At 56.2% G+C, this 25925-nt stretch overlaps 1 protein-coding gene across 11 annotated transcripts; it reads left to right on the forward strand.

Moving 5' to 3' along the window:
• The first annotated feature begins 3160 nt into the window (after positions 1-3160).
• Positions 3161-19114, forward strand: MAG (myelin associated glycoprotein). Of its 11 annotated transcripts, none has more exons than XM_084960637.1 (12): positions 3161-3229; positions 4261-4398; positions 5018-5077; positions 5578-5646; positions 5829-6197; positions 7757-8053; positions 8156-8413; positions 9740-10000; positions 15527-15814; positions 16151-16247; positions 17260-17359; positions 18590-19114. In XM_084960637.1, the coding sequence occupies exons 4-12, from the start codon at positions 5601-5603 to the stop codon at positions 18752-18754; spliced, it is 1881 nt and encodes a 626-aa protein (XP_084816763.1). In that variant the 5' UTR covers positions 3161-3229; positions 4261-4398; positions 5018-5077; positions 5578-5600; the 3' UTR covers positions 18755-19114. The 11 variants fall into 11 exon arrangements, 9 of the variants coding, with proteins under 9 accessions (XP_084816763.1, XP_084816759.1, XP_084816762.1 ...); XM_084960633.1 differs by having other exon boundaries at positions 5034-5077; XM_084960636.1 differs by having other exon boundaries at positions 4306-4398.
• The last annotated feature ends 6811 nt before the right edge of the window (positions 19115-25925 follow it).

A 25925-nucleotide genomic window follows, 5' to 3' on the forward strand; every position in this document is an offset into this window, starting at 1 on the left:
GTAGGACCAAGCAGCTGCTCCCCCTCCAGAGAGCACAGAACAAATGGCCTGGGAGCTCCATTCTGCCCTGAGAAGAGGTTTGCTTGGTCTGCACCTTGTTTTAGAAAAAGATTGGACTGATACTTAAAGATCAAGATATTTCTCATGGGGAGTTCCCGTCGTTACTCAGGAAAGGAATCTGACTAGTATCCATGAGGATGCCGATTTGATCCCTGGCCTCACTCAGTGGGTTAAGGATCTGGCGTTGCTGTGAGCTCTGGTGTAGGTCGAAGATATGGCTTGGATCTGGTGTTGCTGTGGCTGTGGTGTAGGTCGGTGGCTACAGCTCTGATTCGAGCCCTAGCCTGGGAACCTCCATATGCCTCGAGGGCAGCCCTAAGAGACAAAAAAAAAAAAAAAAAAAAGATATTTCAGATAAAATCTGAACTTCTGCTTTTAGGGGTTGAACTACATCCCTCTAAATTTATATGTTCAAGTCCTTACCCCACAGTGCCTCAGATTATGCAAGCTTATTTGGCAAAAGGGTCTTTAAAGAGGTAATCATGGGAAAATGAGGTCCTAGTCCAACAGGACTGGCGCGCTTATAAAAGGGAATTTTCAGAGTTCCTGCTGTGGCGCAGCCGAAACAAATCCAGCTAGTATCCATGAGGATGCAGGTTGGATCCCTGGCCTCACCCAGTGGGTTAAGGATCCAGTGCTGCTGTGAGCTGTGGTGTAGGTCGCAGATTCGGCCTGGATCTGGTGTTGTTGTGGCTGTGGTGTAGGCCAGCAGCTGCAGCTCCGATTGGACCCCTAGCCTGGGAACTTCCATATGCCACAGGTATGGCTCTAAAAAGCATTAGGGGCGGGGCGGGGGGGAAAGGCAAATTTGGGGAGTTTCCATTGTGGCTCAGCAGGTTAAGAACCTGACTAGTATCCATAAGGATGCTGGTTCCATCCCTGGGCTCGCTCAGTGGGTTGAGGATCGGGCATTGTGGCAAGCTGCAGTGTAGGTTGCAGATGCATTGCTGTGGCTGTGGTGTAGGCCAGCAGCTGAAGCTCTGATTTGACCCCTAGCCCAGGAACTTCCATATGCCACAGGTGTGGCCATAAAAAGAAAAAATGGGGGGGGGACGACAGGAATTTGGACATAGAGATCCACATACAGGGAGAACATGTCTAGCTTCCAGCACTGAGACCAATAAACTCTGTTTTTTAAGCCACTCAGTCTGTGACACTTTGTCCTAAAAGCCCTAGCAAACCTGCCTGGTCTGGAAGGATCAGGGGATGAGGCAGCCCTGGGAGCTGGGTCTGAGTGGCACATCTCCTTTCACCTGCTGGCACAGGCTCACTGATCCCCCAGCCCTGTGGGCTGGAGAGTGGAGTTCCGATCTCAGCAATAGCGCCCTCTGTTGGACTCACTCATCTGTGCATCCTGCCCCCAGAGGCAGCCTTTAGTTCACAGGTGGAGAACAGACACACCCCCACACTGCTCAGGAACCCGACCCCTGGGGGGCTGGTGTTGACAGTGAAGGCTGTGACGTAGGGGTCCCCCAAGATCTCTGTCTCCTCCCCCAAAGCCCAGGCACCAGGCCCCTCTCTCCTCCCGGACCCAGGCGTTCAAGCCCCACCCCACTCTCAATGGGCCTTTGTCCCTGACTTGGGAAAGGCACGGGCAGAGTCTGACATCACGAAGCCTGAGGTGGGGGCGGGAGTCCCCCTCCCCCTCCATCCAGGCCTCTCTGAGTCCTCACTCCCCAGTCTGAGGGATTCCCCGCCCCTCACGTCCCCCCTATTCCCCCTCAACCCAGGGGGCCGGGTTCTCCCTTGGGGGAAAGGACCCTCTCTCCCTCCCTCCCCACTGCTCTGGCCAGAAGGCAGACTGAAGATGCTCCAGCGTGACCGAACAGCTCCTGGTCAAACCACGACTACACCTAATCACACCACCACTGCCATGTAAATGTCATGACCAGGGGCAGGGGCTGGGGTGGCAGGAGGCTCACCATGGAATCTGCACACAGAGGGTCCCCAGCCGGCTCAAAGAGCCGGCACAGCCTTCTCTGAGCACCCTCTGTGCACCAGGCACAGTTCTAGGGGACACAAGAGTAAACAAGACAGACAGACAGGCACTTGGAAACCCGAGCTCAGAGGCCAGTGGGGAAGCAGCTCACTGAGGGTTCAGGTCGGCGAACGACACAGAAGGATAGGGCATCATTCATTTAATTTATTAATTTCTTTATTTTTGGCTGTGCCCAAGGCATGCGGACATTCTCAGGCCAGGGATCGAACCAGGGCCATGGCAGCAACCTGAGCTGCAGCTGGGATGACACTAGGTCCTTAACCTGCTGAGCCACCAGGGAACTCTGAGGACAGCGTTTAAATAGAGGGTCTTGGCTTGGAGAGTGGGTCCCAGCAGGCTCCCAGGGGAAGGGGCACCCAAGCTGGGAGCTGAAAGGATGCACAGGCTGCAGCCAGGGCAGTGGGAGTGGATTGGAAGGGGAGCTTTCCAGGAGGCAGGCGCAGACACAAAGGCCTCCAGTCAGGGCATTTCAGGAACACATGCATGCACCCACACTGCGTTTACGAATCCTAACTCTGCCAGGAGCCTCTACCAGCAGGGGAGACTGCGAGTAAGCAGGCCAGGCCCTGTCCTGCTGGAGGTCACGTTCTCACGGGAGGAAACTGTCCCTTTAAGGTCATTTCCAATGGCAAGAAGAGCCTGGAAGAACCTGGGATGTGGGCACCAAACCAGACTCAGGGAAGTGGTTCTAGAGAAGGTGGAGGTGACTGGAGCCCAGAGTGGGAGGTCCTGCCGCCTCTGCCTGGCCACCCTGGGCCTCTGCGGCCTCCCGGGCCCGAGGTTATTCCTAACATTGCCCCCCAAGATTCCTTTGAAGCTGAGGACAACACCTTCTGCCTCTCAGGCTGAGACTTGCAGAGGTATTAGAGCCCCCTCCCCGGGCCCTGGAGCCAGGGTGCACGGTGACGGAGAGGGGAACAAGTAAGGCAGCCACCCCCAGGAAGGAGCTCGTGGAACCCAGGCATCAGGCTGCCCAGTTCGAGCAGTGGTGACAAGGGCCCTTTGTGCCCCCCTCCCCCGGGGGCAGGGAGGAGCTGGGCCCTGGAGGCAGGCGGCCCCTGGCACCCAGGGGGGAGGGGAGGGACTGGCAAGTGGGGGCCTAGACCCTGGGAGGCCAGGGGACTGCGAACGGGCCTGGAGGAGCAGAGGGTGCAGAAGCAGGAGCGGCAAGTGAGTACGGCAGCCCAGAGGGGCCGAGGGTCAGGGAGGACAGCAGAGGAGCGGGCCAAGAGCTCAGGGCACGGTCGCCCAGGGTGTGTGCAACGCTGGGCGGTCTGGGCCATGGGTGGTGGCTGTGAGCGGCCTCTGATTTAGGATGGGGCAGTGTGCTTCGGGCATGGGCTGGGACCCTGGCAGGGATAGTGATGGGGCTTTGGGAAGAAATCACAGAGACCCAGAAAGAGGTGCCCTCTCAGCAGCCCTCTGATGGAGACTCTGCAGAGACAGTGGCCCTCAGGGTGGAAGTGGTCCAGGGCCAGGAGAAGAGTGGGAGGATGCCCTGGGGATCAGACACCTGCATCCTGCCCTCTGGGAAGGGGTGGGATCTGTGGGCTGCGAATAAGCAGGCTGCAGCACCTGAGGGCAGGACAGGGGCCTGTGGGCGCACACATGCACCTCCCAGAGTGCGTCTTAATTCACCTCAGTGTTTCTCGACCGTTTTTTACACCCCACTGAAAACACGTTATAGACCTGTTTTACCTAAACCCATGCTCCCCGTGAAATCTTAATACTCTGGTTATACTGTGTCTGTTTCTGCACCGTGGCCCTTTAGAGAGCCACAAACCACTGTAACAGCTAAGATTTTTCTGGACACCACCCCAAGACCCCCACTCAGAATGCATGGGTTACAAGCTTGCTTCAAGGGTGTGCCCAGCCCTGTGGCCCTCACCTGTGTCCACATCCTGTGCCTTCCGGTCGCAGGTACAAAGGTGGCATCTGCCGTGTGTCCATCAGCCTGTATCGGGGTGGGTCTGTCCACAGTCACCCCTCAGTGTTCTTGCCGGGCCGAGGGCCTTTGTGCGCATGGCACGCAGGCAGGTCCGCGTGCATGTGCCTGACTGCCATGTCCATGTCAGTCCAGGTGTGGGGGGGCAGGAGGGAGGTTGGCACAGGTTCGCCTCTGTGACTCCGAGTGAGTCTGCTGCACGGGGCTCTCAGCGCCTGTCCGTGTGTATGGGGCCTGACCGGTGTCCCTGTGCCAGGCTGCAGCTTCTGGCTGGGTCTAGATCTGTCACATTTCATACCAGCATTTGCATGCATCGGACTGCCTGCATCCGTGGGAAGAGAGTGTTGAAAGCCAAGAAAGGCCGCCCCTTGGAAACGCTGGCAACCGCCCTGAGGTGACCCACAGAGCAGCCCCATGCTGGGGACTCCCTAACCCCAACCCCTGGTCCTTCCAGGCTCTGCTCAGAGCCCAGCCAGGCGCGCCCAGCTCTTCTCTCACCCCCACCTACCCCAGAAGCCCCCCAGGAGGAAGCACACTCACCCTTGGGGAACAGGGCTCTTTTGTACCCGGCTCTGGCCTCTGGAGGGTGGGGACACCAGGGACCGTCTGTGGGGTGGGAGAGGGCGGCAGGAATTCACACGGCATGTGGGGAATGCCAATGCTGTGAAACCCAGTCATTGATGGGTCGGGTCCCTGCCTGCCACCCCCAAGCCTCAGCCGTGGGACATCTGCTCCTTCATCCCACTCACCTCCCCGCCTCCCCCTACCCTGACCCCAAAGCTCTGCTGCTCCCCTTTCTTTATCCAGAGTCTCCCCCATCCCAGTGTGCTTGCCAGAGGTGACCATGGAGTAACTTTGAGGCTATGTGGGAGGGTCCTAAGCATCCATGGGTAAAAGAGACCATGTGGGCAGCCTTACAACAGCCAGGCCTCATAGTAGATCCTGAAAGCAGGGGGGCGGGGGCGGGGTGACTCAGGCCCCGCCTCCTTGCACCTGTCTGACTCTTGTTCCAGGTTGGCTGGCTGACAGCTTCCAGTGGGGCCAGAAGACATTCCCAACTCAGGGAGACGGAGGTGAGGGGCAGGGTTCCCATGTCCCCTTCCTCCTGGCTTCCTCTGCTTCCTGCTGCTGGTCCAGCCTTGGCTCTGTCCCTCCTTTCTGGAGATCCCCAGGGGCACAGTGGCGATGAAGATGTTTATTAGCACATCACTGCCCCATGGAGACAGGACAGTTGGGTGGTTAAGGCTGCAGACGTGGACAGGCAGACAGGGCTTGAATCCTAGCTCAGCCACGTACAAGCTGTGTGGCCTCGGGCAAGTGCCTCAACCTCTCTGGACCTCCCTCTATAACATGAGGATGGTAATTGCACCCGCCTCAAAGAGACCAAATGAATTCATAGAGCCAACCACAGGGGGTGGTACAGAGTGGATCCCACAGAAATATTTGTGATTATAAATACGGACGGCAGCTCTGGCTCACGTCTGAACAGGCAGCTTCCTGAAGCCCCACTGGAAAGAAGCACGCTTTTCACTTCCCCGGGCTTTAACCATCTGCTCGCCTCTCCCCTCTCCAGCTGTTGCTCACTTGCTGTACAAAATGATCTTCCTCACGGCGCTGCCTCTGTTTTGGATCATGATTTCAGGTAGTGGCGGAGGGTTTGGGGGGGTCTTGGGACTTTGGCCCCTGGGCAGGCTGGGGTTGCTTCTGTGGGTCCCCGGATGCCCCACCTCCACCCCCCACTGGGTGGTGGAAGGTGATGGGCGTGGGGGAGGGGGGCATCCAGGCTGGACATGCCCCTTAGCCTCGGGTCCTGCTCGCCCACAGCCTCTCGCGGCGGCCACTGGGGGGCCTGGATGCCCTCGTCCATCTCGGCCTTTGAGGGCACGTGTGTCTCCATCCCCTGCCGCTTTGACTTTCCCGACGAGCTGCGGCCTGCCGTCGTGCATGGCGTCTGGTACTTCAATAGCCCCTATCCGAAAAACTACCCTCCGGTGGTCTTCAAGTCACGCACGCAAGTGGTCCACGAGAGCTTCCAGGGCCGCAGCCGCCTCCTGGGGGACCTGGGCCTGCGTAACTGCACCCTCTTGCTCAGCAACCTCAGTCCCGAGCTGGGCGGCAAGTACTACTTCCGCGGGGACCTGGGCGGCTACAACCAGTACACCTTCTCCGAGCACAGCGTCCTGGACATCATCAGTGAGTCCCCAGAGGCTGTCTGGGAGCCGCAGGGCGGGGACAGGGGCGGCGCAGGGGAGGCAGGGGGAGCAGGACCTCCTCGGCATCTTTCCCGGGAGGTCTGGCTGGCAGGACCGGGGGCTTGGATTGGCTGGGGGAGTAAACCCTTGTGCCCACACAGACTGGGCAGATGATAGAAATGAGCCCTCAGGAGTTGAGAAAAGCCGTGCTCTTCCTCTTCCAGAAACACCTGGGAGAAAGGCAGTGGGGCCTCAGGGTTGGGGTAAGACCTCTAGATCCCTGTGTGAGCCGGCCTACTGTGGGCAAGTTATTTAACTTCTCTGGGCCTTGTTTTCCTCTTCTGTGAAATGGGGATAAGAACAGCACGTAATGTTTAATGGGGGAAGGTTGTCAAATGCTCAAAGCAGGGCCTGGCACGTGGCACCAGCTCTGGCCAACTGGTGCTGGGTGAGAATGCAGGGCCATTGCCGGCAGGCAGTCTGAATGCCAAAGGGAAACCAGAGCTGTGTATTTTTCTGTGTATTCTCAACATCGGCTCAGAATTCCCACTGTGGCTCAGTGGGGTAAGAACCTAACTAGTATCCATGAGGATATATGTTCAATCCCTGGCCTCGCTCAGGGAGTTAAGGATCCAGCATTGTCAAAAACTACAGATGAGGCTCGGATCTGTTGTTGCTACGGCTGTGGTGTAGGCTGGCATCTGCAGCTCTATTTGACCCCTACCTTGGGAACTTACATATACCTCTAGAGTGGCCCTAAAAATCAATCAGACAGACAAACAAACAACATTGGCTGCTGGTGCAGATATTTTAAAAAATATGCTAGAAGTTCCCTTGTGGAGCAGCAGGTCAAGGATCCGGCATTGTCACTGCAATGGCTGGAGTAGCTGCTGTGGCATGAGTTGGATCCCTGGCCTGAGAACTTCCACATGCTGCAGGCGTGGCAAAAAAAAAAAAAAAAAAAAAAAAAAAAAAAAATCTATATTTAGGCCAAATGAAAGACAGCTCCAGGTCAGCTTTGGCAGACCAGGCCTGATGCCTCACTTCTGAGTGGCTCTGAGAAGCATGGAGCCCTTAGATTCGGGCTCCCCATCAACTCCGAGTCTATGTTAGGAGCCACGTTACAGCCCTGATGCAGAAAGAGACACCCTCCAACCCCAGGCACAGCCACATCCCTGGGATACACACCACACACACGAAAGGAAACCAGAGCAAACATGGGACGCCAAAGTGACAGGGTTTGAAGCTCAGTTTTACCCCCTATCACCCCTCATCTGCAAAATGAGCAAAATATTACCCACCCTTAGCTTTGGCATGGCTGGAAGGACTAGCAAGTCAAACAGTATAAACAATACTCAGACCACTATACTGTTCTCATGATTGTTACATCCGTGGCTGGATGTGTGGAGGGCTTGGGATGAAGGTGCCCAGGAGGAGAGGAGGTTGTAGGGAATTCTGCATCCAAGCCTGGGGAGGAGACCAGGTACCAGGAATGGAGTCCCGGCGAGGTGGGTGTGTCTGATGTTGCTTCCTCACCCTCCTCCTTCTTGTCTCACATAGACACCCCCAGCATCGTGGTCCCCCCGGAAGTGGTGGCTGGCACGGAAGTGGAGGTCAGCTGCATGGTGCCTGACAACTGCCCTGAGCTGCACCCGGAGCTGAGCTGGCTGGGCCACGAGGGGCTGGGGGAGCCGGCTGTGCTGGGGCGGCTGCGCGAGGACGAGGGCACCTGGGTGCAGGTGTCGCTGCTACACTTCGTGCCCACCAGGGAGGCCAACGGCCACCGGCTCGGCTGCCAGGCCTCCTTCCCCAACACCAGCCTGCAGTTCGAGGGCTACGCCAGCCTGAACGTCAAGTGTGAGCCCGGGGGCGGGCCGGGGGCGGGGCGGGGTCCGGGCCGGGGGCGGGGCCTACGGCGGGGCCCGCTGACTCCCGGGGCTCCGCCCCCGCTGCCCGCAGACCCCCCGGTGATTGTGGAGGTGAACTCTTCGGTGGAGGCCATCGAGGGTTCCCACGTCAGCCTGCTCTGCGGGGCTGACAGCAACCCGCCACCGCTGCTGACCTGGATGCGGGACGGCGCGGTGCTCCAGGAGGCCGTGGCCGAGAGCCTGTCCCTGGAGCTGGACGAGGTGACTCCCGCCGAGGACGGCGTCTACGCCTGCCTGGCCGAGAATGCCTATGGCCAGGACAACCGCACCGTGGAGCTCAGCGTCATGTGTGAGTTTCCGCCCTGTGTTTGCCCCCCCAGGGAGCTAGGGTTGGGGTTGCCATTGGGGCCATACCTGCGGTTGAGGTGAAGTTAGAGAGGAGGTTGCAGGTTAAGGAGTTCCTTCATTCTTTCCACATCTGGTGAGCACCTATGCTGCACCACTCTCTGGGCTAGGACAAGTGGGGAAGACACAAATGCAGTCTTGCCCCCTGGGAAAGGCTGTTAAATTCAGCTTCCTGGGGCTGGATCTGGGCAAGGAATCTGCATTTTTAAATGAGCCCCATTGCAGTTCCAGTGGGAGAGTTGAGGGGAGCCCAAGCCTCACCCAGCCCCTGTGCACACCAGGAAGCCATGGGACTCCAGGGGGAGGGGCTGGTCAGACAGGGTTCTCAGCTAGAAGCCAGCAGAGGTCATTCATTCATTCATTCACAAATATTTATTGAGGCAAAATGCCCAGGGCTGGGGATAATAATAATGACAGCTCCAGCCAACATTTACTCAGCAGTTTTTGAGGGCCTTACAGAAATACTCTTCCCCCAGGCACCCCATGGCTGGCCTCTACCCACCTCCTTCTGGGCTCACAGGAGCCTTCCTTCAGCTTCCTAGTTCACATTGTAACTACCCTGATTTCCCATCCCACCTTTATTTTTCTCCAAAGTGCGTATCCTCATCTTGCGAACTGTATGTTTGATTTACTTATATAGCATCTGTCCACGTGGGCAAGGCTCTTCATCTGCCTTGTTCAGGCTAACACATTGCTGGTAACAACAGTAGGTTCTCAGTGACTGCTGTGAGGTTGGGACTTTTTTTTTTTTTTTTTTTTTTGTCCTTTTAGGGCCACACACCTGTGGCATATGGAGGTTCTCAGGCTAGGGGTTGAATCAGAGCTGTAGCCACTGGCCTACACCATAGCCACAGCAATACAGGATCTGAGCTGTGACTGCACTCTACACCACAGCTCATGGCAACACCAGACCCTTAACCCACTGAGCAGAGCCAGGGATCAAACCTGGGTCCTCATGGATACTGATCGGGTTTGTTACTGCTGGGCCACAATGGGAACTCCAGTTTGGGACTATTATTAAGCCCATTTTCCAGATGAGAAAAATGGGGCCCAGAAGGATAAGCCATGAGTCTACACAGCTGGGAAGGAGCAGAGATGGCACCGGAACCCCTGTCTCTGTCAATGAGATAGCCAGGCCTGGCGTTACCTGAGCCTCCCTGAGCTGGTGTGCTCCGATTGTGGTGTCAGGGGTCACATTTGTGGGTGGGAGTTGGCCAGAAGCCGAGGCACCCCTGGCTTCTGACCACTGGCCCCCTGTCCTGCCCCCCAGATGCACCCTGGAAGCCGACGGTGAACGGGACAGTGGTGGCCGTGGAGGGAGAGACAGTCTCCATCTTGTGCTCCACACAGAGCAACCCGGATCCTATTATCACCATCTTCAAGGAGAAGCAGATTCTGGCCACTGTCATCTATGAGAGCGAGCTGCAGCTGGAGCTGCCGGCCGTCACGCCCGAGGATGACGGAGAGTACTGGTGTGTGGCCGAGAACCAGTATGGCCAGAGGGCCACCGCCTTCAACCTATCTGTGGAGTGTGAGTACCCCCTCCGTTCCCCTGCCCCTCCCCACCCCCATGCCCTGCGGAGGGTGTGCTCTGGGGGACACCCCGGTTACTGGGGGGACCCTGTGCATCCCAACAAAGAGTCAGCTTTGCTCCGGCAGACGAGGGTGGGGAAGGCAGGGAAGCGGAATCCGCAGCAAGAAAATACAAGTCCCCCCCTGAGGAGTTCCCGTTGTAGCTCAGCGGGTTAGGAACCCGACATAGTGTCTGTGAGGATGTGGGTTCAATCCCTGGCCTCACTCAGTGGGTTAAGGATCTGGCACTGCCGTGGCTGTGGCGAAGGTGGGCAGCTGCAGCTCTGATTTGACCCCTAGCCTGGGAACTTCATATGCAGCAGGTATGGCCCTAAAAAGAAAAAAATAAAGTCCCATCTGAGACCAGGATGTCCACACATCCTGGGGTGGGCTTTTGACCAAGATTTCTGAAACCTGAGGCCACTGTCCCTTTTCATTAACTAAAACAATAACCAGAGTTCCCGTCCTGGCGCAGTGGTTAACGAATCCGACTAGGAACCATGAGGTTGCGGGTTCGATCCCTGGCCTCGCTCAGTGGGTGAAGGATCCGGTGTTGCCATGAGCTGTGGTGTAGGTCGCAGATGAGGCTCGGATCCGCGTTGCTGTGGCTCTGGCGTAGGCCGGTGGCTACAGCTCCGATTGGACCCCTAGCCTGGGAACCTCCCTATGCGGTGAGAGTGGCCCTAGAAAAGGCAAAAAGACAAAACAAACAAACAAACAAACAATAACCACGGCATCTGAGCCCTGTGGAGCATCGCTGGGTTCTAGGCGCTGAGGGAGGCGCTGTATAGGAACCCGCTCTTTCGTCTTCACGACATCCCAGTGAGAAAGGTTCTCTCACTGTCCCCCATTGCCAGAGAAGGAAACCAAGGCCCTGAGAGGTTATCCCCCGGCCCAAGGTCACACAGCCAGAAAACGGCAGAACTGCGATGCGGACCCCGTGGTCTGGCCAAAGTTGACGTCATCCTGTGTTACGACATCAGAACACATCCATCAAGCAGTTGTTTTGTGCAAGGCCGTGTGGCTTGGTGGGAGGTGGGGATGAAACCAAGGGGACAGCAAGTGTATTACTAGATATAGCGCAGCCAGAGAAATGAGACGATGCACATAAAAAGCCAACTGTCTTAGGAATGAAGCTCATTGTTCCACTGCCAATGTCAACCAGCGCCCTTCCTGACCCTCTCTGTGGGTAGACTGCCCCACCCCCACCCCGGCCCTCATCCGGGTCACAGCTCCTAAGCCACAGTTTTCCCTCCCCCTCCTCTAGCAGCTCCATCTGGAATGTCCCCTCTGTATTTCCATTTCCCCTGTTCCCTCTCAGCGCCACCCTGGCCTCTGGTACCTGTCTCCAAATGTCACCCCTCCCGGCCTCAATGATACCACCTACAAACAGTCCCCGTTCTCCCCCACCCCCCACCCCCCTACCCCCCCACCCCCGGCCCATCTGCCAGAAGGGATGGAGCACAGTCCTACTCAATACTCTGCCCTTCGCTTAGTCAGTGGGGACTCTCTTCCTGGAGTGTCATCTTCCACGGCAAGGCCATGGATGTCACTGCTCTTTGGGGACCTTCCCTCTCCGGTCTCTGCTGGCCCGTGGCATGCAATGTGATCGTGCGGATGGGTTGCCGGGTTCCCTGCCTTCTCCATACCTACTCTCCTTTCTGCTGCATGCTTTTCCCAAGCCAGGGGGTCTCAGGAGTTAGAGAACCCCCCGGGAATCTGCTGGAAGCCCCTGAACCTACATTCAGTGCCATCTCATCCCTTTCTTTTCCTTTCTTTTTTTTTTTTTTTTTTTTTTTTTTTTTTGCTATTTTTAGGGCCACACCTGCAGCATATGGAGGTTCCTAGGATAGGGGTCGAATCGGAGCTGTAGCCACCGGCCTACACCAGAGCCACAGCAATGCCAGATCCGAGCTGCGTCTGCCACCTACGCCACAGCTCACGGCAACACTGGATCCTTAACCCACTAAGCGAGGCCAGGGATCGAACCCACATCCTCATGGATATTAGTAAGGTTTGTCACTGCTGCGCCAAAAAGGGGAACTCCCATCTTATCCATTTCCAGTCGCGGACCCTCCTGTGTAATAAGAGCAGCCACAGCAAATGATCATTAAGGGCCTACTCTGAGCAAGGAGTTACATCCCTGGCACGTGTTATTTTGCTGGCCCGCGTGGTCGCCCGGCAGAGCAGCCACGTTTTGCCATTATGCCCCTTCACTGAAGAGAAACAGCAGGTCAGAATTCCCCAAGACCAGGCAGCTGGAAGGCTGGCCACTGCCAGGATTCTTCTGGATTCCTGTCTGCCCAGTTCTTAAACCTCTGGCTGCCACACCTCCCCTGCTGACCTTCATACCCAGGGACTCGCTCAGTCGGGCTTTTTTTGAAAACAAACAAATAAACAGATTCAGAGAATGAGGTCTTCAATCTGCTGAAGCAGAAAAGCTGGGCTCCCCACCCTCACCCCTGCTGAGCCCATCTCTGGGCTTCAAGGCCAGTATCACAGGGCTTGCCATCTTTGAGTCCAGCCTCAGGCTGCTGGGCAGAGTCATCCCTCAGACCCCTCTCTGTCCCCGAGGTCTGGGTCCCCTAGCCCTGGGGCTTCCATGCTCGCTGACAATGGTGGGTGCTCCTGAGTGGGGTTCCCAGCACAGCGTGGTATGTGCAGAGCGCTCACCCTTACTGAGAGCTTATGATGAGCAGGGGCTGGGTCTGAGCCCTTTGCACGTGTCGACCTATTTCGTTCTCACCACAGTGTGATTGGGGGCAGGGACTGCTCCTCACCCCCGTTGAATAGGAGGAAACTGAAGTGTCACTGGTGTCCAGCACCTGACAGCCAAACTGACCTGGGTCTGAATCCCAGCTCCTTGCTGTGTGGTCCCAAACAAGTGACTTCGCCTTTGCTCAGCTGATTCTCTTCTCTGAAAAACAGGCCTAACAGTATCTAAATCCCAATGAGTTGTGAAGACTAAGGAAATTATAGTGGGCGCCCACAGCGCCTGACACGTGCCTTGTGCCCCACAAGTCTCAGGCAGCCTGGCAGTTCCCATTCATCTTTCCTTTGGACTCTGCCTCCCTGTGGCCAAGGCTTTGCTCACGGGCTCCCTCTGCTGGATGGTTCTATGCACCTACTCCTGAATCCCTGGGTGGGCTGTAAAGCCTTCTTTTCAACACACTCACGTGCCCACTTCCCAGCAGAGTCCCCCCAGCCCCTCACAAGTTAAGGACCATTATCCTTGTCTGCACAGAGGAGAACTCCATCCTAGAGGCCCAGCAGTCTCAGAGTGGCCCGATTGCAGCCATCAGCCAGTAGATGACGGAGCTGGGATTCAAGCCAGAGCTGTCTGTCCTCAAACTTCCCATTCTTTGTGGGACTTGGGGTTTGTCTAGTGTCAATCAGGGTTTCACAGGTCTCGAGGCTGCTGGCCACTCCACAAAGATGCTGAGCATAGACAGCAAAGATGAATGGGTGTCAGTGTTTCCGCAGCATCAAGGGCAGACAGCATCATAGCAGCACCTGCAGTGCAGTCTTCAATGAAAGGGTTTTATTTTAAAATTAATGACTGTCAGTTTAGGTTTGTCATTACTAATTTAATTTGTTAACATGACAGCAAGTATAGTGCATGCCTAAACAGAATTTGGAATATTTAACTTTTAATTTATTAGACTTAGAGATATGTACACATCGAGGTTCCAAATGGGAATAATCCCTATTGCAAATATACAGGTAACATGACTCCCCACCCATCACTGTTACCTGCGTATTCCTTTTTTTTTTGGCGGGGGGTGGGAGGCTTGCCGGCAGCATGCATGATTTCCCAGGCCAGAGATGAAACCGAGGTCACAGCAGTGACAACGCCAAATCCTTAACCACTAGGCCACCAAGAAACTCTCCTTCATAGTCTGTTTTTTTTTGCTGGAAATTGAAAATAAATGGAGTAGGTGCACCAAGTGCCTTTTGCTCGCGTGTAAGTGGGTTTTGGTCAAAACTGAGAGAAGTTCCCATCGTGGCTCAGGGGTTAATCAATCCGACTAGGAACCACGAGGTTTCGGGTTCGATCCCTGGCTGCCTTGCTCAGTGGGTTAAGGATCCAGCACTGCCGTGAGCTGTGGTGTAGGTCGCAGACGCCGGTCTGATCCTGCGTTGCTGTGGCTGTGGCATAGGCCGACGGCTACAGCTCTGATTAAACCCCTAGCCTGGGAACCTCCAGATGCCGCGGGTGCGGCCCTAGAAAAGGCAGAAAGATTTAAAAAAAAAAAAGCTGAGAACCAGAGCTCAATCTAGAGTGAGCAGAAGGGATGCCGGATTCTCCAGGAGGGAAAGAGAACATGGTTTAAAAGGGAACAGGACGCCGGTCTGATCCTGCGTTGCTGTGGCTGTGGCATAGGCCGACGGCTACAGCTCTGATTAAACCCCTAGCCTGGGAACCTCCAGATGCCGCGGGTGCGGCCCTAGAAAAGGCAGAAAGATTTAAAAAAAAAAAAGCTGAGAACCAGAGCTCAATCTAGAGTGAGCAGAAGGGATGCCGGATTCTCCAGGAGGGAAAGAGAACATGGTTTAAAAGGGAACAGGTGGCGTGGCGATTAAGGATTCGGTGTTGTCATTGCTGTGGTACAGGTTTGACCCCTGGCCCAGGAACCTCATGCTTCAGGCGGGGCCAAAAAAACAAGTAACATTCAATATTCGATTATACGTTCATATTTTGGAAAAAGAAACCAATCATCCTAGTATCATGCTTGTAATTGGCAGCAAAGCAAAGCTCGATAAAATGATCTTGGGTGGAAGGTGGTGTTTGGTGCCCCAGGGAAGCCAGGGAGGGAGGGAGGGTCAGGATGCAGGGGGCTGGGTGGGGGGTGTTCCCAGGAGCATCTGCAGGACGGCCTGAAAGGGACGCTGGCTGCGTTCAGGAGCTGATCCCAGAGCGCCTGCTAGGCCTGTGCTAAGTGTGGGCGACAGAATGGCATGGCGACAGAGCAAGAGGCCGTCTTGGTGGAAACAGGAGGCCCGCTGTGTGGGAATATCACGCAGGCTGGGGAGGAAAGCCGGGTGAGTGGTGAGTGATGCAAGAGTGGTCTGCGCAGATGCTGCGTGGGGTGAGGGCGGGAGTGCGGCAGGTGTCAGGGAAGGGATCCCGGCTCAGGGAAGAAACGAAGGTCCCTGGGTGGGAAAGCTCTCCTTGAGAATGAGAAACAGCCAGGAGGCTGGCGTGATTCGAAGGGAATGATGGGGGCGAGAGCAGGAGATTGGTGCACAAGGAGGGCCTGAGGGCCTTGCAGACGAAGGCAAAGAGTGTGGGTTTCCTTCTGAGCGACAGAGGGAGCGATTGGAGGCACGTTTTGAGCAGGGAGCCTCATGATCTGTCTTTCAAGGTGAATGAAGTCTGGGTGCAAGAGAGCGAGTGCCAAAGGGCTCCTGGCTGAGACCGCCCAGGCGTCCCCGAGGCCCCGCCTCCAGCCCACCGGGTCTGGGTCTGGGTCTCGCCTCGCAGTTGCTCCTGTGATCCTCCTGGAGTCCCACTGTGCGGCAGCCCGCGACACGGTGCAGTGCCTGTGCGTGGTGAAAGCCAACCCGGAGCCGACCGTGGCCTTCGAGCTGCCCTCGCGCAACGTGACTGTGAACGAGACGGAGCGGGAGTTCGTGTACTCGGAGCGCAGCGGCCTCCTGCTCTCCAGCATCCTCACGCTGCGGGGGCAGGCCCAGGCCCCACCCCGCGTCATCTGCACCTCACGAAACCTCTATGGCACCAAGAGCCTGGAGCTGCCCTTCCAGGGAGCCCGTGAGTGGTGTGGCCCGGGGATGGGAGCCACGGGAGGGAGGGGGCTTCCCCTTGGATCCAAGCTCCCCTCTCTCTCCGAGGCTGACCATCCTCGACTGAGCACGGGTCAGGCTGCGCACATGATCCGACGCTAAAGGAGCCCTCCCCAGCTGGTTAGCAGAGGCTGCCCTGAGCTTGCCTCTCCCCAGGGCCCTCCAGGACAGCCAGTGGGTATAAGGATGTGCCAGCTGTGTCAATATCACCCTCATGCCTGCCCCAGCCCCCGCTGCCTGAGAACCCAGGTGTCCTCACTCCCACCAGGAGTCCTAAAGGCGCCTGGGTCTTCTCTTTCCTCAGACCGCCTGATGTGGGCCAAAATTGGGCCGGTGGGAGCTGTGGTCGCCTTTGCCATCCTAATTGCCATCGTCTGCTACATCACCCAGACACGCAGAAAGTGAGTGGCCGGCCAGGACGGAGCTGGGGGTGGGGAGTCTCTAAGGGAAGGGGGCGTGCAGATCAGTTAGGGGCTGGGGGGTGCTGATCTACGTGCAGGAGGGCAGATTCTGCTCTGAGGATGTTCAGCTGGATGGAAGAGCAAGGGCTTCGGCTGAAACAAGCTGCTGTAGTTGGGCTCACGTGCAGCTGCCTGTGCTGAGCTCTTCCCACCAGTCAGAACCTGTCTCCGAATTCTATGCCATGGCCTCCTGCCACTACGGTGTGATGGGAGAACCAGTACCCCTGGCTCACAGCCACGGCTCAGTCACGGTTGATTCCGGAAGCCTCAGTGATTACACATATCTGCAGTAACAAAAATGCTCCCCAGGAGTACCCATTGTGGCTCAGTGGGTTTAGAACCAGACTAGTGTCCATGAGGATGTAGGTTCGATCCCTGGCCTAAGTCGGTGGGTTAAGGATTTGGTGTTGTAGACACAGCTCAGATCTGGCATGGCTGTGGCTGTGGTGTAGGTCAGCCAGCAGCTGCAGCTCCTATTTGACTCCTAGCCTGGGACCTCCCATATGCTGCGGGTGTGGCCCTAAAAAGAAATTTTTTTAAAAAATGCTCCCCAGTCCCAAATCACCCACCGGCCACAAGTGCGCTGCTGTTTTTCCTCCCTGTGGTGCATACAACTCTCCTGACAATGAATTAATCTCCCCGCTCCACATCCTGGCAGCAAGGGGGCACAGAAGTCCCAGAGCACCTGCAGGGAACCCAGAGAAGTTGGGCTGGGGGTCCTGAAAGTGGCAGAGACCCGGGGTCAGGTGGCTCATCCTCAGCCCGGAAGCAGGATGGGCAGTGGCCGACGGGCCGAGGCTGGTCACTGACCCGGCTGCCTGCTGCGTCTTAGAACAATGGGTGGGAGCAACTCTGGGGTCCCTTGGACCAAACTCCTAAGGTAGATGGGGCTGTAGAAAGGGAAGGGGGAGGCCTGGGAATCCCACTGGGGCTGACATGTCCCCCCCTGCAGAAAGAACGTGACGGAGAGCCCCAGCTTCTCAGCAGGGGACACCCCTCCTGTCCTGTTCAGCAGCGACTTCCGCATCTCCGGGGCGCCGGAGAAATATGAGGTGAGGCCAGAGCCCCCGTGGCTCCCAGCCAGGTGGGGATCCTGGGTGCCAGGGACAGCGGGGGCCTGGGAGGGGCCTGGGAGGGCCCCGGGCAGTGGGGTAACTGGCCCCATAGGAAGGAGGGAGAGGGCTTGCGGAGGGCTGGCTTGGACCTGGGATGGAGGGGGGGCGCCCCGGCCCGAGGAAGCCCTCCTCCTCCCCGCCTGGGTCTATGACCGCATTTCCTTCTCCAATAGTCCAGAGAGGTCTCTACCTTGGAATGAGCGCCCCAGGAGGTAGGTTCTGGGGGCCTCCGTGTGCCCGCCTCTGGGCCTTGTTGGGCCTTGGGGCTGGCGTGCATGTGTGTGCGTCCCCGTCAGGCGTCCAGGTTGGTCCCCGGTTCAGTCTGGCTCTGCCCAGCACTCCTGGCCTTGCCTAGTCTGCCCTGTTGCTGCTCCCTTCTGTCTGTCTGTCTGTGGCCACTGTCTTAGTGTGTGTGTCCAAAAGTGGGGTGAGGGAAGTTCCCGATGCGGTGCAGTGGAAATGAATCTGACTAGCATCCGTGAGGATGAGGATTCCGTCTCTGGCCTTGCTTAGTGGGTCGGGGACCGGGCGTTGCCGTGAGCTGTGGTGTAGGTCGCAGATGTGGCTAGGATCTCGCATTGCTGTGGCTGTGGCATAGGGCTGCAGCTGTAGCTCTGATTTAACCCCTAGCCTGGGAACTTCCCTATGCCTTGGGTGTGGCCCTAAAAACCAAAAACAAACAAAAAAAAAGTGGGGTGGGGGATGGAAAGCATGATGTGGAAGCCAGAGCTACACCTGCTGGGTCTCCCAGGCTGAGGCGGGGGACATAACCAGACCCAGACACACTGAGCCAGGCATTTACAAAGACTGGCAAAAGTGGCTTTCTGACCAGGTAGTTTTAATCTGGATCATGTCATGGACTGCATTGGCTGCCCTTCAAATTCCTGCATTGAAGAGGAAAGGCTTCTTGGAGACAGTGAATTTGTAGGCAACTTTCAGGTTGAGCAGCAAGGAGGATGCCATGTGTGGTGGGATCAGTAGAGCCCAGGGCTCCGGAGGGGGACCCGGGCACTGTGAACCCAGCTGCGAGGGCTGGGCTGGCAGCCCTTGAGGAACAAGGCACACACATGGGGCTTTGGGACTCAACCCTGGGGTGCAGGCAACTCCAGCTTTTGCATCTGGAAGAGGTGGAACAGGACCCTTCTGATGGGTTGGTTCCCTTCATAGAGTGAGAGGCGCCTGGGATCTGAGAGGCGGCTGCTGGGTCTTCGGGGGGAGCCCCCAGAGCTGGACCTGAGCTATTCTCACTCGGACCTGGGAAAGCGACCCACCAAGGACAGCTACACCCTGACGGAGGAGCTGGCCGAGTATGCTGAAATCCGGGTCAAGTGAGGGAGCTGGGGGCAGCCCGTGTGGCCACCCCCCCTCAGGACCCTCACTGGCCCCCACTGGCTGCGGGCTCCCTCCCCCCCCAAAAGTAGTGGGGGCCGGGGCAGGAAAGGGATGGGGCAGGTGACAGTGAGGTCCTGGGGGCCTGGCTCCCCCTCCTTCCCTGCTGCCCCCGCCCTGCCAACACCCACCTTTGCATGTGGCTCCCCTCTAACCTCCTTTAACCTCATCTGTCTGGAGGGGAGCTCCGTCTGTCCGTGTTATTTATTGCTACCCTCTGCCTGGTCTCCTGCCCCTGCCCCCACCTGGCCCCCGGGGGCCTGTATGGGGGGTGGGGCACGAAATAAATGCCCTCAAGCCAAATGCCCGTCCAGATCCGGATGATTTCTGACTCGTCCTTGGGGAACCTGTCACCCCTTCCTTGCCCTCTTCTGGGTCCTTAACGATGCCAGCCCTGAGCCCAGCCAGCCACCCTTATGTTGCTCCTGCTTTGAGCTGGCAGCTGTCTGGTCCCCGGTAGGTCATGTTTGACGTCTGAGTGATTTCAAAGCCCTCATTCCTGCTTCTGCCACAGTCAGAGTGACAGACAGCACTGGGCTCGAGTTTACACCCCGCCACGTCTCACAGAAAGGCGCCTGGCTCCCCATTTGCCACAGTCCCACCACTATGTTCCACGCCTGGCTGGTTTCACACTCACTGACATTCCTTCTGTCCCCAGCAGGTGGCGCGCGGGGGGACACCAGATCTCAGTGTTTCATGAGCTTCTGTTGATGGCTCACTTTCACGCGGTCCTCTGCAGCTTCAATCTTCTACACTTTATCTGGTTCAGCTCCACTCTGGTGGAGTGTACGTTGTGGCTCAGAGGGTTACAAATCTGACTAGTGTCCATGAAGATGTGGGTTCGATCCCAGGCCTCGCTCAGCGGGTTGGGGATCTGGCATTGCCATAAGCTATGGTGTAAGTCGCAGACACAGCTGGGATCCCGCCTTGCTGTGGCTGTGGTGTATCCAATTTGACCCCTAACCAGGGGACTTCCATATATGGCCCTAAAAAAGAAAAAAAGAAAAGAAAGAAATATCCATCAGGCAGGCACCAGCTGTGTATTGAGCCCCTTCGGGAAGCCCAGGCTATCCTGGGAAGGGACCCCCAGGCCAACCTTGTGAATATGAAAACTCTGGGGCTCAGAGAAGCCAAGTGATTTCCCAGGACCCCAGAGCCAGACCCTGGATTCATTTCTTCTTTTTCTATAACATCTGTCAGGAATTTAAAGAAGGCCAGATTCTCTGGCATGAATTGGTATCACAACTAACTTTTTTTTTTGGTCTTTTTAGGGCTGCACCTGCAGCATATGGAGGTTCCCAGGTTAGGGGTCGAATCAGAGCTACAGCCGCTGGCCTACACCACAGCCACAGCAACGCCAGATCCTTAGCCACTGAGCAAGGCCAGGGATCGAACTCTCATCCTCATGGATACTGGTCAGGTCCTTTAACCGCTGAGCCACAATGGGAACTCCACAACTAACATTTTTGTTGCGTGCTTTCTACACACCATGATTCTACCTGATTTACATGACTCAATCTTGGTTGCCTTTCCTGACAGCTATGACAGTGGTTCTGCAGGTACGGTCCCTGCCCCGGTGGCGTTAAGCTTGCCAGGACACTTGTCAGAAAGGTGGATTCTCAGGCCCCACCCCAGACCTTGGAATCAAAACCTCTGGGGTGGGGGCCAGCCTTCTGTGGTCTTTTTTTTTTTTTTTTTTTTGTCTTTTCTAGGGCCACACCTGTGGCATATGGAGGTTGCCAGGCTAGGGGTCCAATCAGAGCTGCAGCCACCAGCCTACACCACAGCCACAGCAATGTCTGTGACCTATGCTACAGCTCACGGCAATGCCGGATCCCTAACCCACTGAGCGAGGCCAGGGATCGAACCCGCAACCTCATGGTTCCTAGTTGGATTCATTAACCACTGAGCCATGATGGGAACTCCCGTCTGTGTTTTGAAAAGTCCTCCCAGCGATTCTGACATGCTGACCTTGAGAATCTGAGGAGACAGGCACAGAGGTTATATCGCTTCCTTGAGGTCCCCCAGCTGTGACCATGGAGCCCCGATTTGAGCCCAGGGGCCTGACCCCGGAGTGCATGTGCTGACCACTGTGAGGCACTCCTGTTTCCATGAGAAGCAGCGGGAGCTCACAGGGTCCAAGGCGCCGAGAGGGCAGTAAGGATAGACCCGAGGGCCTGCTGGCAATTCGGGTGTGCTTCCTGAACACAGGGGTTCTGCCCTGGTTTTCGGAGAAGGCAGAGGATACAACTGAAGCCAGAGTCAAGGTCTAAAAACAGGAATAACCAAACTATGTCGGGACAGAAGGTGACGAGGCTTCTTTGGCCGGAATGTGAAGTCCGCATGCAGGAGAAAGGAAGAGACTCGGGTGTGGTGGGCTGTGGACAGAGGGGATGGCCCCCCTTCTACTCCCCCCCCCACCCAGGCCTGCCTTTTTCTCACCCAGCTGGCAGCCATGCGGGGAGAAGCACAATAAAGAAATGACCTTGGATTTCCTGTCATGGCGCAGTGGTTAACGAATCCAACTAGGAACCATGAGTTTTCGGGTTCGATCCCTGGCTTTTCTCAGTGGGTTAAGGATCCAGCGTTGCCATGAGCTGTGGTGTAGGTCACAGACCCACCTCAGATTCCACGTTGCTGTGGCTCTGGCATAGGCCGGTGACTACAGCTCCAATTAGACCCCTAGCCTGGGAACCTCCATATGCTGCATGTGCAGCCCTAGAAAAGATAAAAAGAAAAAAAGAAACGAAACGGCCTCACATGGAACGCCTGGCTGCAACATGCTGCCAAGGAGAAGCACAGGGAAGACTGGCTGGGTCTAGAACGGAAGTGTCACCTAGGGTCTCAGGGTCGGGGAGGTGTCCTTATGCAAAGAAAGTCACCCGGGAAGCCCAGTGTGAAGGCCCCAAATGGGAAAGCGTTTAGCAAAATTCCAGGAGCCAAAACAAGGCCTGAGAGGGAGGCAGAGCGCAGCAGGAGCTACACGGCAGCCACCCTGGAAGTTTCCACCCGGTCTCCTGCGCACACGCAGGGGCCCCGCCCTGACACACCTGCCCGCTGACTGCAGACCCTGGCTCCGGCAGGTCTGGCCTGGTAGGAAGGCCTTAAGGACTTCGCCCCGAGAGGCAGAGCAATGTCAACAATGAGGGCTGCTGCCCCCAGGAGGGGTGTGGAGCGACTTTTATGTGAATAATCCTCTTTACTTGCGTCTGTATCAGAAGAACAAAAGGAAAACATCATACCAAATGCGGGTCTTTTTTGTTTTTGTTTTTGTGTGAAAGCTTAGGCTGAAGCTGAAGTAAAAAAAAAAAAGAAATTCAGAGAACTGATTTAAAGAAATGAATTTAAAATGTTTTGGGGAGTTCCCTTAGCGGCTCAGTGGTTAATGAACCTGCCTAGGATCTATGAGGATGCGGGTTCGATCCCTGGCCTCACTCAGTGGGTTAAGCATTGCCGTGAGCTATGGTGTGGGTCGCAGACGCGGCTCGGATCTGGTGTTGCTGTGGCTGTGGTGCGGGCCGGCAGCTGCAGCTCCGCTTCAGTCCCTAGGCTGGGAAACTCCATATGCCATGGGTGGGGCCCTAAAAAGAAAAGAGAAAAAAAAAGGTTTCGAGTGGTTCCCAGATAGCACAAAAGTCCTGAAGGACGTAGGCAAACATTTAGCATTTGGGAAACAGTGACATGATCTGATACAAGGACCATCTCTTAGGAGGGATTAACATTCAGTGATGACACACCATTCAGCTGTCACACTGCACCCCATGCCTGTACCCCCTAGACTTCACCGGTACCATCAGCCAGGGGTTGCTGAGCACCTGCTGTGTTCCAGGCCCAGGCTGGGCTCTAGGTTTGCCCCATGAACCGAGAAGAACTGCACTCTGACCTGGTGGAGCTGACATCCTGTGAAAAAGACGGACAGCGACCAGATAAACAAGCGGTCAGATAGTGAGTGTGCTCAGAAGGAAATTAGGAGAGATAGGAGGACGTGTGCTTGCAAGGCCACCGCATTTAGAATGTGGTCCATCGAGTGGAGCCGGAAGGAGGGGGCAGAGGGAACTTCCTGGGGAAGGTTGTGTCCAGGGAAACCCAAGATCAGGCCCACAGTGGGAATGTGCGGGTTATGTTCATGGGACGAGAAGGAAACCAGGGTGCCTGGGGTGGAGGGTCCCAATCAGAGCGGCTGCCCGAGGGAACCTAATCACAGAGGGACTTTAGGTCACGGTCAGGGCTCAGGCGTTCACTCTGAGTGAATGCGGGAGCTGCTGGAGAATTACCCGCAGAGGGATGCTAGGGAGCAGGTGGAGGCTTCAGAGACCCTGCTGGCAGCCGTGTGGACAGTGAGCGCAGGGGATCAGCAGGTGCAGGCAGGGGGCTCAGGAGGCCATAGCACTTGTCTGAGAGAGAGACAAGAGACAGAGAAGAGAAACAGAGAGAGACACACAGAGACAGAGGTAGGCGACGGTGAGCCAGAAGAGTGTCAGGACTTATTTTGAGGGGGGAACTGATGGGACTGACTGGTCCTGGAGGGGACGGAAGAGCCCGTGTCCAAGTATCCAAGGTGCCACATCCTTAAATGCTGGAGAGTTGGAAAGGACCTCGCTGGGCGGAGCCCCCAATCATGCTCTGCTCGGCACTTGCCAAGGTCAGGCACGGCCAATGGCAGCCCTACCTCGGGAAATCTCAAGCTGAGGAACTCAGAACTCTTGACACAGTGACGCCAAGGGACCAAGACACATGCAGAAGAGGCTGGGAGGGGCTGGAATAGAGGTGACGGGGCTCATGGCTGCCATGGAGGAGCGGGGATGGGCATGCAGGAGGGAGGACATCCAGGCACCAGGCCACGGCATGACAACACCAACACTTTGTCCCTCCCTCCTACCTACCTTGTGGGTCGGGTCGCTCTTGGCTGAGCCATCCCTGGCCGCCCCCCACCCTGTCTGAGGACCGTGCCTGGGGCGGGTGGCTCCATTATCCCCGTGGATGAAAGGGCTCCAGGCCATGCTGGCTACTTCACAGTCCCTCCCCTGGGGCTTGGGGGAGGGACACTCCCAGCTCTGCCCAGGAGCTCAGCCGCTGTCATTCCCCACCCTCCTCACTCTCAACTCTGGCCTGCTCTGTGGACCGGTGATGACAACGCCCTCAGCTTACAGGCAGGGCAGCCCGGAGGAGAAGGCCCCTTCCCAGCCCAGGAGCTTGGTCTGCCCGCAATACTCTCCGGGGCCATGAGACTGTTTGGTCTCCAGGCTAGAACCGAGGAACCAGAGGTACAGGCCATGAAGTCTCCAGGGAGCACTAGTCCAGCAGAGCGAGGGACAAATGGTCACTTTTACAGAGTGCTCATTCCATGACAAAGAGCTTCACATGCTCCTGAACCACCCAGGTCAGCATCACCTTCATTTTTTTTATTTTTTAAAATTTTTATTTATTTATTCGTCTTTTTAAGGCCACAGGTGCAGCATAGGAATTTCCCAGCCTAGTGGCTGAATTGGAGCTGTAGCCACCGGCCTATGCCACAGCCACAACAATGCCAGATCTGACCGTGTCTGCAACCTACACCACAGCTCATGACAACGCTGGATCCTTAACTCACTGAGAGAGGCCAGGGATCGAACCCGTGTCCTCATGGATACCAGTCAGGGTGGTTACTGCAAAGCAGCAATGGGAACTCCCACACCTCCTTTAGAGGAGAAACTGAGGGAGGGCACAGCTGACAGATGGCCGGGCTGGGATTTGAACCCAGGTCTGTTTGCCACGTGCTTGTCAAACGCTGCCCGGGCAGCTGAGCGCAGCACATGTGTGACCTCATGAACCCTGTGAGAAAAGCACCGCCGGTCTCATCTCTCAGCCCAGGACAGAGTGGGAGGGCTGGGGGGGGGCGGGGGGGGGCACAGCCAGATGGGAAGACAGCCTGGGCCTCACAGCGGGGTTCCTGGGGAGAGTCGGGGCAGTCAAGTCACCCCAGGCAGAAAGCATCCACCCCTTTGGAGGGAAAGATGGTGAAGGCAGCAACCTATGTTCCCAGGAGTCCTGCCTTCCACCCTCGCCTTCTCTATGCAGCCATGGTCTCCGGAAGTGAAGGCCTGTCCGTGAACTTATGGCCCGATTTCTCCTGAGCCAGGACCAGGAGCAATGCCTGGAGCTGCCAGCAGAGGCCTCAGACACTCCTTCAAGGCCCTGAGCAGGAATCCAAGTCCCCAGGGAGGGGCTCCTGCAGAGGCCTTTCGGAACCCTACCCCTGGGCCTGGGAGTCCTCCAGCTCACTGTTTGTTTGTTTGTTTTTAATTTACTTTTTCTGGTTTTTTTTTCTTTTTAATTTTTTGGCCACACTGGCAGCATGTTGAATTCCCAAGGCAGGGATCAAAGCTACGCCGCAGCCGTAACCAGAACCACAGCAGTGACCACGCCGGATCCTGAACTCACTGAGCCACCAGGGTACTCCACACTGTTTTGTGTTTTTAAACTTTTTATTCTGAAATAATTATAGATTCACAGGAAGTTACAAAGATAGAACAGACAAGTCTGGCAGCCCTTTGTCGAGTTTCCCCCCGATGGTTACTTCTTACGAAATTACGCAGTACAATGTGTATAGTTCCGAGTCCTTTTATCTCCGGTCTAGGCGTATGCAACCGCGGCAGAGATACAGAAGGATTCCGTTGCCACAAATATCTCCCTTGAAGTCACCTCCACTTCCCTTTCCTTTGTCTCTAAACCAGGGCAACTAGTAATCTGTTCATCTCTATCATTTTGTGATCAAGAATGTCACATAAAAGGAATCATATGACATGTGTCCCTTTAGGACTGGCACTTTTTTTTTTTTTTTTAATTTTATGGCCACAACATAGCCCATGGAACTTCCTGGGCCAGGGATTGAAGCTGAGCCATAGCCCCGACCTACATGTGGCAATGCCAGATGTTTTAACCTACTACACTGGGCCAGGGATCAAACCTGCACCTCTGCAGTGACCTGAGCTGCTGCAGTTGGAGTCTTAACCCACAGGGCCATGGTGAGAATGCCTGGATTTTTTTTTTTTTAACTACTCAATATAATGCCCTTTAGAGTTATCCCGGTTGTCGTCTGCTGTTCAGTGCCTCATTCCATTGCTACACAGTACTC

The sequence above is a fragment of the Sus scrofa genome, chromosome 6 (assembly GCF_054392235.1).
Source record: "Sus scrofa isolate SSC_HxYL_T2T_F1_AM1 chromosome 6, Sscrofa_HxYL_maternal_Yorkshire_Landrace_v2.0, whole genome shotgun sequence".
NCBI lineage: Eukaryota > Metazoa > Chordata > Mammalia > Artiodactyla > Suidae > Sus > Sus scrofa.

Coding starts and splice junctions, on each gene's coding strand:
- MAG (XM_084960633.1), top strand. CDS start 4,313: ATGCATCGGACTGCCTGCATCCGTGGGAAGAGAGTGTTGAAAGCCAAG. Junction 8,054..8,155: donor CGCCAGCCTGAACGTCAAGT/GTGAGCCCGGGG, acceptor CGCTGCCCGCAG/ACCCCCCGGTGATTGTGGAG. Junction 16,248..17,259: donor ATCACCCAGACACGCAGAAA/GTGAGTGGCCGG, acceptor CCCCCCCTGCAG/AAAGAACGTGACGGAGAGCC.